The 15,044-nt window shown below is 50.4% G+C and overlaps 7 protein-coding genes across 7 annotated transcripts; 2 read left to right on the plus strand and 5 right to left on the minus strand.

Annotated features, from left to right (window-relative positions):
• Position 1: 1 nt before the first annotated feature.
• An16g01300 (uncharacterized protein) lies at positions 2-271 on the minus strand (the record flags this gene model as incomplete). Its single annotated transcript, XM_059744920.1, has 1 exon — positions 2-271. A coding segment is annotated over one exon (270 nt), but the record flags the coding sequence as incomplete, so codon positions are not given.
• Positions 272-696: 425 nt separating this feature from the next.
• Positions 697-2,611, minus strand: An16g01310 (uncharacterized protein; the record flags this gene model as incomplete). Its single annotated transcript, XM_001397407.1, has 3 exons — positions 697-2,322; positions 2,371-2,493; positions 2,540-2,611. 3 exons carry the CDS (start codon positions 2,609-2,611, stop codon positions 697-699), a joined length of 1,821 nt encoding a protein of 606 aa, XP_001397444.1.
• A 487-nt stretch (positions 2,612-3,098) lies between these two features.
• Positions 3,099-4,301, minus strand: An16g01320 (uncharacterized protein; the record flags this gene model as incomplete). The annotated part of the gene is made up of 3 exons (XM_059744921.1): positions 3,099-3,878; positions 3,929-4,087; positions 4,137-4,301. The coding sequence occupies 3 exons, from the start codon at positions 4,299-4,301 to the stop codon at positions 3,099-3,101; spliced, it is 1,104 nt and encodes a 367-aa protein (XP_059602695.1).
• Positions 4,302-5,638: 1,337 nt separating this feature from the next.
• On the minus strand, positions 5,639-7,407 carry An16g01330 (uncharacterized protein; the record flags this gene model as incomplete). The annotated part of the gene is made up of 7 exons (XM_001397409.3): positions 5,639-6,278; positions 6,334-6,546; positions 6,593-6,648; positions 6,700-6,800; positions 6,860-6,955; positions 7,013-7,179; positions 7,241-7,407. The coding sequence occupies 7 exons, from the start codon at positions 7,405-7,407 to the stop codon at positions 5,639-5,641; spliced, it is 1,440 nt and encodes a 479-aa protein (XP_001397446.3).
• A 1,750-nt stretch (positions 7,408-9,157) lies between these two features.
• On the plus strand, positions 9,158-9,689 carry An16g01340 (uncharacterized protein; the record flags this gene model as incomplete). The annotated part of the gene is made up of 3 exons (XM_001397410.3): positions 9,158-9,300; positions 9,362-9,616; positions 9,671-9,689. 3 exons carry the CDS (start codon positions 9,158-9,160, stop codon positions 9,687-9,689), a joined length of 417 nt encoding a protein of 138 aa, XP_001397447.1.
• Positions 9,690-9,982: 293 nt separating this feature from the next.
• On the minus strand, positions 9,983-10,478 carry An16g01350 (uncharacterized protein; the record flags this gene model as incomplete). The annotated part of the gene is made up of 3 exons (XM_001397411.3): positions 9,983-10,135; positions 10,289-10,363; positions 10,470-10,478. The coding sequence occupies 3 exons, from the start codon at positions 10,476-10,478 to the stop codon at positions 9,983-9,985; spliced, it is 237 nt and encodes a 78-aa protein (XP_001397448.1).
• A 1,254-nt stretch (positions 10,479-11,732) lies between these two features.
• An16g01360 (hypothetical protein) lies at positions 11,733-14,641 on the plus strand (the record flags this gene model as incomplete). The annotated part of the gene is made up of 5 exons (XM_059744922.1): positions 11,733-11,816; positions 11,889-12,101; positions 12,279-13,449; positions 13,502-14,030; positions 14,284-14,641. 5 exons carry the CDS (start codon positions 11,733-11,735, stop codon positions 14,639-14,641), a joined length of 2,355 nt encoding a protein of 784 aa, XP_059602696.1.
• Between the last annotated feature and the right edge of the window lie 403 nt (positions 14,642-15,044).

Raw genomic sequence — 15,044 nt, forward strand, 5'->3', positions numbered from 1 at the left:
CCCAAGAACTTTCCTGCTCCGGTCCCCCTAGGTCGACAGAACCCACACCGTCCGTACCAACCGGATTATCGTTAGAGTTAGTGTTAGTATTCATAGCCTGCACTCTCCCCACTCTCCCATCCGTCAAACGGACTTTAATTCCCCTCGGATGATTACCCCGCGTCAATACCTCGCCCACAATGCCGCTGACTGTGCGGCCCGTTGGTTGGTCTTTTTTCAGGACAATGTGGACGCCTGCACCGGGGCGAACTTGCTGGGTTGTGGGAGGCATTCTCCTTTCACTATATGGGAAGAAGTTATGGGTGTCGATGAGTGTTGACGGGTGACTTTGTGATGATAAGATTGCGGTAAAAAGAGTGGAGGTGGATGCTGTGGGTAAACACGTGATTTGTAGACTGTGATTGGCTTATTGAAGTACGATTTAGTTTTGAGGTAATGAATAGATTAGAATGAAGTGCCATAGTGGTGGAAATGGTTCAAACGACCTATCTCCGGTGTGTCTGTTCCAGGTGTGTGAGTTGTATCACGTTTGTGGTTGGTGGCACTACTTCGAGTACAAGAATGCCCTCGAACACCTTCTGTTGCGTACTACGCAATGGGAGAGATAGTACTATCGCCTCAAGTGGAGTTGCCTAGCCAGCTTACAGACCAGAGGGATCTCATCTCACTACCATTCCAAGAGATTGTATTTCTAAATCACTGTATCACTACATCCACCACGGCCCCTCTCCCCTCCTCCAGCACAACCCGAACCCCTTCCCTCAACGCCTCGTCCAACTCCTTTACACTCCTCACTCTCGTCGCCCACAAATTCCCATTCGCCGCTGCCTTCGCAATCCCCCCATAATCCGGCCCATCCTCCACCAACGAAATGCCCAAATCTTTACTCGACAATCTCGCCGCCTCACCACCAGGATGCACATCCACCAAGCACTGCCGAGTCGCATTCCATCCACCATTGTTCAAAATCACAGTCAGGAATGGACACCCATACCTATGGCTAGCCCAGTATACTGCCGACGGAACGGAGAAGATAAAGCTGCCGTCACCGGTAATGTTACAGATGAAAGGTGAGTTGGTGTCCGCTTTGACGCGCACATCTGGACGATCCGAAGTATCGTACCGTGTCGTGGCCAATTTCACGCCGATCGAGGCGCCTCCAGCCCAGCCGAGACCGCTGCCTCCTTTGGTTAGGTGGGAGCCTGGGCGGGTCAATTGCAACTGCTCGGTCATGGCGACTTGGTTGGTGACGGAGTCGGTGACGAAGATGGTGTCGTCTGGTACAAGCTCGCGGATGCGGCTGCAGAGGAAGTCCACGCTGCAGGGTGCATCCGGGGTCTCGAGGAGTTTAGTTGCTCGGGCGTCGATGCGAGCGCGACCTTCGGCGTGAGCTGCGCGCAGGGCCTCGTGTCGATCAGTCCAGTTGGTCTGGAGATCGGCGAGACGGGCCGAAGAGGTAATGTGTGCGTTGATCTGCGTTAGTGCTGGCCCCGTATCGGCGTGAAAGGTGGCCGCTGCGCCAATGTCGAACATGTTCATGCGCTCTTTGCGCGGGTCGAGGTCGATGTGGTAGATGACTGCGTCAGGGGAGGGATGGATGCGGCGGGGAATCCAGGGGACGTCGGCGTCGAGGACGAGGATCACGTCTGCAGATTGGACAGCCGGTGCGGCACCAGTTCCTCGCGTTACGCAAGCTGGATGGGTAGCTGGGAAGCATACTTCGCGAAGCTCGGAGTCGAATACCCGCAGGCCGTGAATAGTGTCGGCTAGCTTGATCAGCTCCTGAACGGCGCTGTGGTTTCTGCCCAAATACCCGGTCACTACTAGGGGAGACTTCGCATTGAGCAGTGCGCTTCCGATGAGTTCCACTGCTTGTGGGGATAGAGAGCCCAGCTGACAGGAGGGGATAGGCTTGAGGCGGGCCTGTGGGCTCGGCAGCGGTGTGGCGAGGATCTCTCGAGTGGCTGTAAGATATACTGGGCCCGGGGAGCCAGTGGTAGCCATTAGGACGGCGCGATGCACTAGACTGCCAACATTATGCGGCGACTTGATTTCCGCGCTGAAGCGACTGTAGGGTGCTACGAGGGCGGCTTGGTCGCGGATGTCCTGGTACCATTGGACGTGCTCGGAGCGCGAGCCCGGGGCTTCGCCCAGCAGGGTGGATGGAGCAACACCTGCGAAGATCACGACTGGGGCGCGTCCGCTAGATGCATTGTGCAGGCCTTGACCGAGCGCTGCAGTCCCCACGTCCACGTGGGCGATCACACAGGCCGGCTTGTGGCTCATTCGGGCGTATCCATCGGCGGCGGATATGGCCACGAACTGGGGGGATCAGTATGGCAGCTGCTTATCAGGAAAGAACTAACGTACTTCGTGCTGGAACAGTACCATCTTGGGATACTGTCTGGCTGGGTCATTTTGGCGGCGGACATAGGCCTCAATAATGCTGGGATGATCCGACCCAAGAACGGTGAAGAGGTAGTCGACGCCAGCCTGTCGGTGTCAGACCAGATCTCAGAGACAATAGAGGGCAATCTACCTCGGCCAGGGCCTCTAGAAAGGCATCCGCCACAGTATGGGGAGCAGTCTCGATTGTAGTGTCCTGTGACATTTTGCGCTCAGAAGTGCTGGTATTCAGGAGCTGCAAATGCCCAGTTAGCCCCTCCTCTTTATGCTGCCACATGATGGATTAATGCATGTCCACCCATGTCAACGAGGAGGGGTCATGTATTGGTATTACACGAGGATAAATACGCATCCTGACGAATATCTCCACTGACTAGGATTGCCCTGGTCTCTTGGCGCTGGCCATTGACCCGTCGATATAAGCCTTCAGGGCTAGTGGACGCTAGGGATGGCCGAGTGGCAGGCTAAGTCCCCACTAACGGAGGACCGGAAAACCTCCGGACAACCTCCGGACCACAAGATGGACTGTGGCGGCAGCTCAGCCGGTGCCAAGAGCAAGGGTCGGCCTTAGATGAAGCTAATAAGAGTGAAACCAATGGTCTGGGCGATGGACAAGACAATGACAATCAAGTACGCGTTGTGTGTATAAGGACTCGGACGTGTCAATACCAGCACCTGGCATTCCACAAGTCTCATGGATATGCCGCTTCACTGTGCATGGAAATGCCCGTCTTCACGATAATCTGGTTCTTCGCAATAGGACCCTGGCTTCCAATGCTCTCTGTATCATCTCCATCTCCGCCAATATCAGCGTCAACATCCCGCGTGCCGTTCCCCGACCGCGACCCCAATCGACTCATCCGATAACTCGGCCTCGTCCGACTCCGACTCTTCCTGGACCCAGTCGACAATGACCCAAACAGGCCAGGCAAGACCTTCTGAATGGGGTGTTTTAGGAACGGCAAGCAAGCACAAATGATTCCCGTACTGGCCTCAATGGCACTCCACAACAACGCATCAAACGATCCCCAAGTCGGATCCGTAGTGGTCGTACTTTTCTCCATCGCCCACATGCGAATGATACTCGTCACACAGACAAACAACCCCATACAGAATACCAGTATGACTCCGATTTTCCTGATCCGATCAAGCTGTAGCTGCGCCAACACCGGCAGTGGCATCAGACACACCCAAATGTCCATTGCAGTATTATAGCCCGCCCAGGACCAACGAAATGGGGCATTTTGAACACACTTCTTGGGTATGTGCTTATACCAGCTGGCGCGAACGGGGAGGCATTGGAAGATGGTGGCTATGACGAAGCCAAAGGTGCTAGCGAGAACGAGAGCGATGGTAATCCAACAGATTATGCGGAAGATGCGGTTGGGAAAGACCCGGAGGTAGAAGGTGAGAAAGGAAAGTTTGTTGAGGCATAGGACGAGTTTGTAGAAGATCTGGAAGAGCCAGAAATACTTGCCGCAAGTTAGCTAAGTGTGATGGATTCAGTGAACACATCTCGCACCTTCAGAGCAAGGACGACGTTACCGCCCGTTCTGACGATATCGGCTTTGTGTCGGCCAAAGGCGTAGTGGCAGGCTGGACAGAGTTTAGTATTGATGGCGTCTACATTCTGGAAAATCATACCTAAATCACCCATAACGGTGTTGACGATCTGCATACCCTGGCTGTGGGTGAGTAAACGTTTAGTATTGGGACTCAGGATAGCCTACCATTGAGAATGCAATGATCCCATCGTCTACGGCGAATCGGCCTTGGACATAGCCCTTCCATGTCAGGCGACAGACCACCAGGACGAACGCAATGCATGTCAAGACGGCGGTTACTTTGACGAATTCGGGGCCTCTATTCGGAACATCCAGCGGACTAACCGCCATGGCGACGCCCCCGTGTCCTCGCTAATAGCAGATAATAGCTGGTAGGAAAGATAAAAAAGGAAAGATAAAACGAGTGACAACTAGCAGCGAGCGTAGGTGGATATTAAGGAATGAAAGCGCCAGCCTACGACGCGGAGTCAATAGGGTTGCGAATAACGACAGACTGCATTAGAAAGTGGCTGGTACATAGGAAACTCGGCATTGGGCCCCAAGTCTTATTAACAGTTTAATCAAAACATTATAGTGGTACAGGGATCTTTGATTCATGTGCCAAGCTCTTCCATCTGTTTGGGTGATCCAACACTATGCACAGTATACAGCTCCTGGCGTTATACTGTGGCCACTGGAAGGGTTCGAAAAATTTCATGAATACCACCCAGTACCGTAGATGACAAACCCCGTTCAAATTGTTCTATTAGCGCTGAATTCTGCGGTCTTGAAGGATCTGGTTATTCCGATAGAAGCATTCCCACCGATCCATCGTTCTACTCGGCCGGGTATTCGGATGCTCTATGGTTCGTAAGCACGTACAAAACCTTACCTCTGGCATTTCCCAGTGAGTTAGTATGTGTGTAATTCACGTACTCCTAGTTAAACTTGCGTAATAGCTTCGAAAGTGATGATAAAACCACGGTGGGCCATAAGTGAGACCAGCTCATCGTAGCGCATCTTTAGGGCCGGAACGGCCCCGATACGAGAATCCACGAGCGGAACAGCAGCCACTCGACGCTCTGAAAGAAAGACACAATATAGTATGTCAGGCCACGCTAGATCATGATCCCTGTCTGAATAGTGTACGATGGCTGAGTTATTTGCTCAACTGATTGTTGGTTTTCGCTTAATCTAGGTGCTTAGTACATGCTCTGCCGGTCGCGGGTTCAAAGTGTAAAACCGGAGAATTCGCCCGCCGCACAGATCCCTGTCCAGGGACTTGAGGTTGTACAAATTATGAGAAGGTACCAGAGTACCAATGGTAAGTAGACTAGGCGGGATGCTTCAAGAAAAGGGCTCCTTGGAGTGTTGGGGGATGCGCTAGCTACGAGTGTCCATTACCGTAGACTGGAGCTGTAAGAACTAACACATTGACTTGGGCGACTCTTCTGTGCTCCGGCGCGGAAGGGATTGAAATACACGCAATCACGCCAGTTCAGCTGAAGCTACGCATCTCAAGACTAGATCCCAGGGTGTATTTCGCTACGATAACATTGGCCACATGATGTTGAGACCTAGCCTTTATAGTAGTGCAAGGCAGTACCTTACTGACCACGCCAAGGTGGAGCCAAATAATTAAGCTGGGTCCGTCTAAGCCAGATCGTGTTAACCTACAGAGATTAAGCCTATAGCTGAAACCGGAAATCCGGATGAGCATCCCCGAGGTCATCTTCCTCCGGCGCCATCTCTGGCGTTCCCTCCTTGGCGGGCTGGCTGTCCCTGCGGCGATTCTCCGCTTGCAGGGCGAAAAAGTAAACCGTGCACGCCAGCCCGGCCACCACCGCAAAGGCCAGCCCAACACCAAATCCTGTCGGGTACTTCGGCGATTCACTGCTGATGAAAACATTGCCAGATACAAAGGCGCCGCAGTTGCCGAACGCAGGAAGCAGACCCATTCCAACACTACGCTTCACACCTTTGCCTAGGTTGACGCATAGCCACACCACGATCGTAGACATCATGATGAACGCTCCGGATGCCACAAAAAAGATGCCCATATAGCGAACGCCGGCTGAATGTACCTGCGAGAGCTCGACGCTCCACCCGATAATGGTCAAAATTGAGCCAACCACGGTGAACAAATACCGGTGTCGCAGATGGTCACTCAGCCAGGCGCAGGAGAGGGTTAGGACAAAGGCAACGGCATAGACAGGAATGGTGTGTTCCTGAGCGGAGCGGCTAGTCCATCCAAGATCCTTCAGGATGGTCGGCTGAAAGTTCACGAGAGAGCTGGCGCTCTCTTCGGCCCCGAGGTAGGCCAATACGCTATTAACAGAGTCCAGTTAGCAAAAAGCGGCATCGCAGAAAAACAAATACCTACCATATCCATATCTTCCAGTCAGCGGCCATGCTGATCACGCGTTTAAATGAGATAGGGTCATCGCGAACGCTTCCTCCGTCAGCCTTCAGCCGCGCAAGGAGCAGTGTCTTCTCTTCGGCTGTCAGGAATGTGGCGTCTTCGGGGAACGGAACCACAATCCAGTAGCAGATGAGGCTAACACCCATGGTAATGATGGACTCGATCAAGAAGAGCCTAGATTGTAAGAAGGTGGACGAATTTTGTATCTGGACAAACCTACCAACGCCATCCCTTATATCCGTCCAGATTCAATGGTGTTAGAAGACTCGAGAAGAGCTATGAGCGCGTCAGCAATTGTCGCAGTACATCTGGGAGGCCTTTACTGACCCCATTGAAAGCTCCTGCGGCCATATTGGCACTGAAGAAGATGGCATATCGTCGAAGAAACTCATCGCGCTTGTAGTAACTTCCAATCAAGTATGCGCAGCCTAATCACTCCTGAATCAGCGACCGTCCTCCAAGCGTTCAACTCGAGTTTTGCACCAACCTGGGACAAATCCAGCCTCACACATTCCCATGAAGAAGCGGCAAGCGATTAGTCCACTCGCGGTCTTGACGAGACCCTGGCCCATCACGAAAAGTCCTACCATAGGCACCGCATTAGCAGACACAATGATTAGCAATTAGCTGCCCGTCTTACCCCATGTAAACATATACAACACCAGCATCTTAGGCCCAAACTTCTTAACCAGTAAGTTGGCCGGCATGCCGAAAATCACGTATGCGACAGTAAACATTGTGACGGCCAGATTGTAGTCATTTCCGACGAGGTGCAATTCCTTGCTCATGCCTGCAATTTTCGCATTTCTACCATCGTCATCGTTAGCACTTCTGGCTTGGAATTTGATCGCACAAGAGGGGTCCTCACCCGATATTCGATCGGTCCATGAAGGACACCAGAAACAGAAACCATAAAGCAGGGATGACTCTCCAGTCCAGCTTTCGCAGGAGCTTCTTCTCCAGAGCCGGGTCGATGTTATCGCCAGACGAGGCTTCCAGTACCCGTGGCTCAATTTCAGACTTCTCCATCTCCATGATTGTCTCGGTCCTTGTGTAGTCGAAGGGGAAGGATGCAAAGGAAGAGTCTCGGCCTCCACACTGCGGGACACCCCTGTTTTTGTAAAGGACGCAGCAGGGATAATTCTCGGAAAATCCGAGCGGGAAAAGAAGAAAAAGAAATTAATCTGCCGGCAAAGCTGCAATAAAATAAAGCCAGTCCTGATGAAAATGCATCCCTGGCTGGGAGTAGGGTGAAGATTGGCCCATTGGTCGATACAGCTAACGGCATGATGTGGTACGGTATTGTTGCTGTTCAGCTGGTAAAAGTGGCTCCGCTTAGCGCGCCCCACGCCAATATACTATGTACAAGATAGCAGTTTTGGATGCGCGGAATAAACCCTAATTTAGTTTAGCAATTACCAAGGCTCTAGAGGGGGAGGGGAGGGACTGGTGGACAAGTTAGTAATATGTCACCCCCCTAATTAGGAAGGTGGCCGGAGCCTTTTCCACCGCGAACCTACCTATGACCATCGACCTTCCTGCATGATGAATTTCAGCAGGGACGCCTTAATGCATCTCCCTCCGGGATTATGGACAGTTGGCAGGATGGGTGGCCTTACAGCAGATATGTGCACGGCAATGCATTTAGAAGACAATGATGGACCCGTTCATCTTGCCAAGATCTCGATAGTAATCAGTAGGCTGTGTTCAGAATAAATTTTATCAGGTCACTGTTGTTAAGTAAGAATCAACTGCACAGATGTGGGTGTCATCTCCATGTGCTGCAGGGCATTTCAAATTTTAACCGCCTAGTGTGCCTTAGAGCAGCACGATCGGGTGAGACTGAATACATGCATCTCTAACACGTGGTGCATGTATTAGGCTCACTGAAGAAAGTGGATACTGTTCGATGCAACGGAAACATTTAGTATATGGCTATTAGCACGGTCTTTCGAAGTTTGAGCAACCATTTTTTCACTCCTCATCCTTCTCATCGCTGTCTTCTTTCTTTATTTCTTCCCTGTTCTTCAGCCTGAAACAAAACAATTCTGTCACAATGAAGAACAGAGAACAACTGTTCCGTTTTTCTGATCCTATCTTCAGATGTAGCTTAGTCTTCCACCCTCTCGGAGGCGAAACTCATAAGTGTAGATTCATACGAGAAAAGTGTCTCCACTGCAGGATCTATGCACCAAATTGCATAGGCATGGATAGAAGATTAGTCTCAGTGAATCGAGGATTCCCTTAGATTAGTAGACCTAACACGCCAAACGGCAGAAATGAGGTACGGCTTAGTGAGTGAATGCATCTCTCACAAAGCTGTACTACAGCAGATTGCCCAGATGAGTCAAATAGCATGATCTGGGAGGCACAGCCATAGAGACATAGTAGCTCCACTAGCGAGTGATATCGCAGTCTATTTTATTTCACCAGAAACTGTTGTCATTAACTCTAGTCAAGGTACATCGATCAATAGCAACTCAGCATGACCCATAAAAAAAGTCATGACCTAAGAGTATTATCTGCAGCTCACAACGTAGACATTGAAGACACTAGTCTGAAACAAGTTGCACGCTGGCGATACACCTTAGTTCATAAGAGCTTAATCACCAAATCTATATCATGATGTTAGTGTCTTCGGCGCCTGGGATAACTCGCCGAGCTCTATGCTCGGCGAAGAATTGCGATATCCCGCGCAGCAGTCACCACCCATCTGGTGAGTCGGATCATCCCCAAACGTAACTCCAAACTTCGTCGAAACCAAGATTGAATCACCTACAACACCATGGCCGCTAAGTTCGCTGTCAAATCTCTAGACCACCTGGTCTTGACAGTCCGGTCCATTCCGGCATCCGTCGCGTTCTATACGAATCACTTGGGAATGAAACATGAAGTCTTTACTTCACCCAGCAACCCGGATATTCAGCGGTAAGGCTGAGATCTACAGATTTTTCATTCTTCGACCACCCTAATCAATCTCATTCTTCAGACACGCTCTTCGATTCGGATCCCAGAAAATCAACCTGCACCAGAGCGGGAAGGAATTCGAGCCCAAGGCTCAAAATGTCATGCCAGGAAGCGCAGACCTGTGCTTCCTGACGGACATGAAAGTGGAGAATGTTCTTAAAGCTTTCGAGGAAGCTGAGATCGATGTTCTCGAAGGTAACAAAGTCGTGGAACGCACGGGTGCGGTGGGGAAGATCCGGAGTGTTTATGTGCGCGATCCGGACGGCAACTTGATTGAGTACGTATCCAATATTTAGGTTATCATCTCCTGAATCTCTATTAATGATGACAGGATATCGAACTACTCTTGAGACAGAGAAATCTTATATCCTCCAGCAGTGGGATCAAATCTTGATACCTGCTGATAGCGGGGTAATTCATGCACATGCGTATGATTAGTCATGTGATGTACAGCCACAATTGTGCATACATATGAAATTGTTGACAATTTTCTTTGTTCCTCTTCAACGTAGTTTTACATCAAACGCTTACTGTAACTAGCGGGATTATGAACATCGCTTAAAATGCCACTTTAATAGGCTAAGTCAAGTACACACATGGCTTCGTAACAATTTTTCAGTCCGTTCGATCTCAGTCCAGCCCATCATTTCTTAGGGGCCTCCACAAAGTTGGGGAAGCAGTCCTGCAGGGTCTTGTTGTGCTTGTTGGCAGCATGCTCAGTCAAGGCCGGTGCACGAGTAGTCTTGAGGAAAGTCGTCCTGCAAGTCTGGCAGATGATGTCCTTTGCAGCTTCGTTCTGTAGTCCCTGCGTAAGCATGATCGCCGGAGATTTCCCCTCCACTCCACTTATACATTTCTGTCTACACAAGTTGCGACACCACCCTACAAAAGCTACCCCTTTCTTCAAGTTTCAAAACGATCAATCAAAACACAGACAGAGGATACATACGGTCTTCAACTGCGACTTGCCACCAGCCTTGGTGTCCTTGGCGTTGCGCTCGCGCTTGGAGGCGGCTTTGGCTCCCTGTGGATAAGTCCATGTTAAGTCTGATAAGGCGCAATCAAGTCGCTGGTCACTTCACAGCAGGAGGAAGGACTTCGCGTGGAGTCAGCAACAGCAAGAGGCTTACGTTTCCCATAATGAATGTGGTGGTTAGTGGATAGGATGATAGAGATCGGTGTTTATGATGTGGGGGAAGATTGTCAAGGAGGGGAAATTTTCAGATTTATATCTGCGTCCCTTTTTTTGCCTCAGTTTTTTTTTGGGGCGGCCGCTTTGACACGCTAAGCCCGGCCGGGTCTGGACCGTGACTGGTCTCTTTGCCGTTCTTTGATTGGGTAGTGCCTGGCACGTGTTTTGACAGGTTTGCATGTTATGCCTCAGGCCACAATCATGAGCCGTGGATTGCGACAAGCCATCCCCGATGAGTTTACTTCGCACATGTCAATTTCCATCGGAATTGTAATTCTGGTCAAGGGGTCCTTTGGTATTACTAGCCTTCTATATTTATCTGCAGTCTCTTCGACTGTTTTCATAACGAACGTCCAGGACCTCATAGTCATTCGTACCAGGAAATATATATATATGGTCGGAGATAACACCATATAACTTCGAGATGACAGTCGCAACAGTTTCAGCCCAAAATCGTTGGTAGCAATTTCCAGAACAACCGACGATGTCTGATCACGGTTCTGTCAAGCTTGATGCAAAAAATTCGAGCTTTCCCCCATCTAGCTTCCCCGTGGTGATTATGGAGAATCACAGACCCGTCAAGTGACCACTTGCTGCACGTGGAAGCGCCGCTATTCCTTCCCGTCTCCCGTTCCTTATCACCCCATACAATCAATTTCCCGCGTCATCTGTCTTACTGACGAAAGACACTTGCGACATAACATCGTTCAAGGTATGGAAAAGCATTCGGATTAGACCCTAATAAGGTGTTGCCCAAGCGTCATACTGGATCTAGCGCGATTTCAACCAGCGCGAATCTCTTCTCTGTACAAGAAATCTCTCCGTTCAGTGAGCACACCTATCGACAGTCTGACAGTCTCATCAATCTAACTGCATTAATTGGAGTTCACAAAGATAGCAAACTCTAACGGATTCGTTAAACTCTAATCTCTCGCCCAAGCTCACTTGGCGGGTATAGCGCCATTCTAGTCATGATAAACGCTCAATGCACCGGCCAATCTGCGGTGGGGAGAGGCCAGCGGCGCCCGGGCCATCTCCGCATCCCGAGCCTTTACCTATCCATGATAACCCTCCATCAGCAGAGATAAAATACCCGCATCCTGACGCTGACGGGAGGGGAAAATATATTAGTCTTATTCTTCGTCGCTTATAACTACTGCTGTCATCTGAACACCCCAACCCACTCCCTGGTACTGTCACCATGTTGCCATCAAGAGATGATATCGCCAAATTCATCTCCATCGCCCCAGAGGCTACTGAAGGGAAGGCCCTTATCTTCTTGCAGGTATGTACAACAAGCAGCTAACTAACTTGGCCATGCGATTGACTTCGAACCCAAAGGAGGCGAGCTCTTTAGATGAGGCAATCAATCAGTTCTACGAGAATCCCAACAGATACCCCAATAACGCGGTTGCTGGAAGGCCCGATCCGAGGGTCCAAAGCGATGTTACTGACGCGCAAGCACTACCCCCGTCATATGATTCGCACATCAGCTCCGTGCACAGAGCTGAACATGCTCCCCCACAAGAATATTGTCACTGAGGCTGGGGATGTTCGAGCTCGAGATGAGGTACGTCTCGAACGTCAGAACATGTGCGATCCATCTAACATCCTCGGCTACTTAGCAAGAGATGCAAAACATGCTTTTGGACATTCAAATAAAATGCCAAATCTACAATACCGACATTGAGCCGGAACACGAGTCCAGTGAATACATGGCCTGTACTTGCGAAGTCCATCAATACAGGCGGAGGAAAGCTGGACGCGTCGATGTGCAGGAGATGTGGTCCAAAGCAGTGATGTATCCCGGTTTGTCCCGTCACTCTCCGGCTTAGACGTACTACAACCACTAATGTTTCGGATATCGTGGCGAGTAGGAGAGAAGGCTTATCACGATTGCTACCAGACGTCTGTTTTCTCTAATAATCCGTATATTCGGATCCCCTCAGCATATGGTATTGCCTACTCAGCCCTGCAACGTCCAGATGCAACACGATACACCAACTCCGTCCAGCAGACCATTTCCCTGAATGTGGCACTGAACAAGAAGGCGCAGGCCACAATCGATGCCATGGAGCCACAATGCGATATCTGGGCATTAGATGAACCGAACAATGCCTCCGCTACCTCACGCCCCGTAGAAGACAGAACTGCTCCCACAGCAAGCAGCATAGGACCAATGAAATCGTCCAAGTTATCGAACTTTAGGAGGGCTCTGTCTATCTCGTCATTGCAAAAATCAGGCTCCAAAGCAGGGGATATGTTTACTCGCGCCCGGGAGCTTCGACGGGCGATTCTGGAGGAGGAAAATGGTCGCTGGCCAGACTTGGAGTGGCGAAAGATCGTAGTCGCCTATCAAGAAAAGGTGGGCATGAAGCGGGAAATCGCCGAGCTACGAGCCAAACGCCCGATCCAGTACCTGCACCTGCTTCGAGCAGGATACTTTGAACCAATCCCTATAGCTTGGGCAACTCGTGCTTCAAACCCCTTGAAATTCCGCATCGACGGACTTTCTGGGTGGAGAGGCATTACTCCGGCTTGGAGGGGGTATGAAAATACGGCCGAGGAGCGTCTATATTGGGTCCTTAACCATAGAGAGGGAAGCACGGGCCCTCGCATGAAGCCAGACGTTATTTCTGCCTTGGAAATGGCTCGTGCGCGAATGGCCAGTGCCGTTGAGCCACCCCCGGCATACTACTCCATGGATGATACCTTCCGCCTTCAGCGTTTGCCAGAAAGTTACTCTTTGCAGGTGATGCCGCCTCCTTTTACACCATTTGACCAACCCGAAACGGCCATGGATAATACTATGATCCTACTGGATGTCTCTGGCTCGATGGACTTCGACCCCCTTCGACCACTTTATACTCAATACCTAGTCACTGGGTTCGCCCGTTCCAATCAACCTAAAAACAAGGGTAAGTGAACTTGAGCTTACACCATTCAAAGGTATCTGACCCGGTATCATAGATGTTGCCAAAGCAATCGTCCGCCGTTTCACAGATGCAATGTCCATCCATGACCAGAATCTTCATGGCTACCAGCTCGTTACTTTTGCTAACAAGGCGGATTATATTGGTTTTATCAATCACTCGAATTTCAATGATATGTGGAGAAATGTCAAGTTAGGGGGAGGGACCCGCGTTATGACAGGATGGCAGAAAATCAAGGATTTGCATTTCCAGAGACATTCTGAATCCGCTACCTACCACCCTGTTTATGGCTGGCAAGCAGGCCCGCAAACACCAATGCTGAGGTTGCTGCTTCTGCTTGACGGTGAAGCCACAGACATGGACGAGTTTGAACTTGATCTGCTAGGCCTCTCTTGGGTTCATGTCACCATTTTTCTGATTGGCGTGGATGGGTGTCCGCACCACCACCGGCATGCGAACGAGCTGCAAAGGATCAGCGAAGTGAATCCACATGTGTCATTTGTGGATGCGCAGGGTAATGCGCCAGAGCGATATGTCACACATGAGCTACTGAAGCGGCATCTGGGGTATGATGTGCCAATGGCCGAGTTTGAGCGACTGGAACAGTGGCCGGGAAATGCAGAACCACCAGTATATGAGGCATAATTTAGCATCATTATCGTCATCTCTAGTCAGAATGAATAATTTCATGCAAATTAAATAAGCAGCGCTCTCTATAGCTAATTACATTCGATCATAGTCTATAATGCGTGAATACAGGGGAATCCAAACAACGTCTCGCTCAATAGAATCATGCCCGTAATTCGCTCCACCAAAAAGTAAACATGACCCACCCAACTCCACAGTAGAACCCTCTATCGCCACTCAGGGCGCTGATGACCCTGCTGCTGCTGCTCGGACCGCCGTACCGGCGCGTGCCCCTCGTAGTGGACCGGATGATGCTGATATTGCGGACCGGGGTTGGCATAATGGGGTCCGTTGTTCGCATACTGAGGGGCACCATGAGGAGGGTACATCTGTGGGTTGTTGTATCCGTACTCATGGTGTGGGACTTGTTGGACGGGAGGGAACTGTTGAGGGTAGGGAGGTTGCTGGTGGTGATGGCAGCAGGAGCATTGATGACCCTGGTTGTCATGCTTGGATTGCTTTTTCTCTTGAAATTCATTGGCAGCCATAGTAATAAAGTATTAGTATAAAGATCTGACGACCCGCAATGATGCATGATAGATTGGTAAAGTACATACTTGGATCCTGCGCGGAGGAGGCCGTAGGCACCGGCGAGTTGGATACCAGTTTTGATGAGACCCATAGTGATTGATAGGTTGAGTTTTCGGTAGATAGAAAGAAGAGTGATAGAATGCAAGGTAATGAGGACTTTGAAGATGCTTTTGAATGCAATTGAAGGCTCGATGTTGTTCTTGATGATGAAGAACCCTGTTTTCTCGGGAAACACTTACACTCTTTATCTCCCAAACACCCGCCAATCCCTGCCCGAAGCGGTATACTAACACTAACCCTACAAGTTGAAGGATCCGAATCCGCCCCCAAACTGCGGCTCTTTAGTGGAAATAGTGGACACT

The sequence above is a fragment of the Aspergillus niger genome (genome assembly GCF_000002855.4).
Source record: "Aspergillus niger supercontig An16".
Classification (NCBI taxonomy): domain Eukaryota; kingdom Fungi; phylum Ascomycota; class Eurotiomycetes; order Eurotiales; family Aspergillaceae; genus Aspergillus; species Aspergillus niger.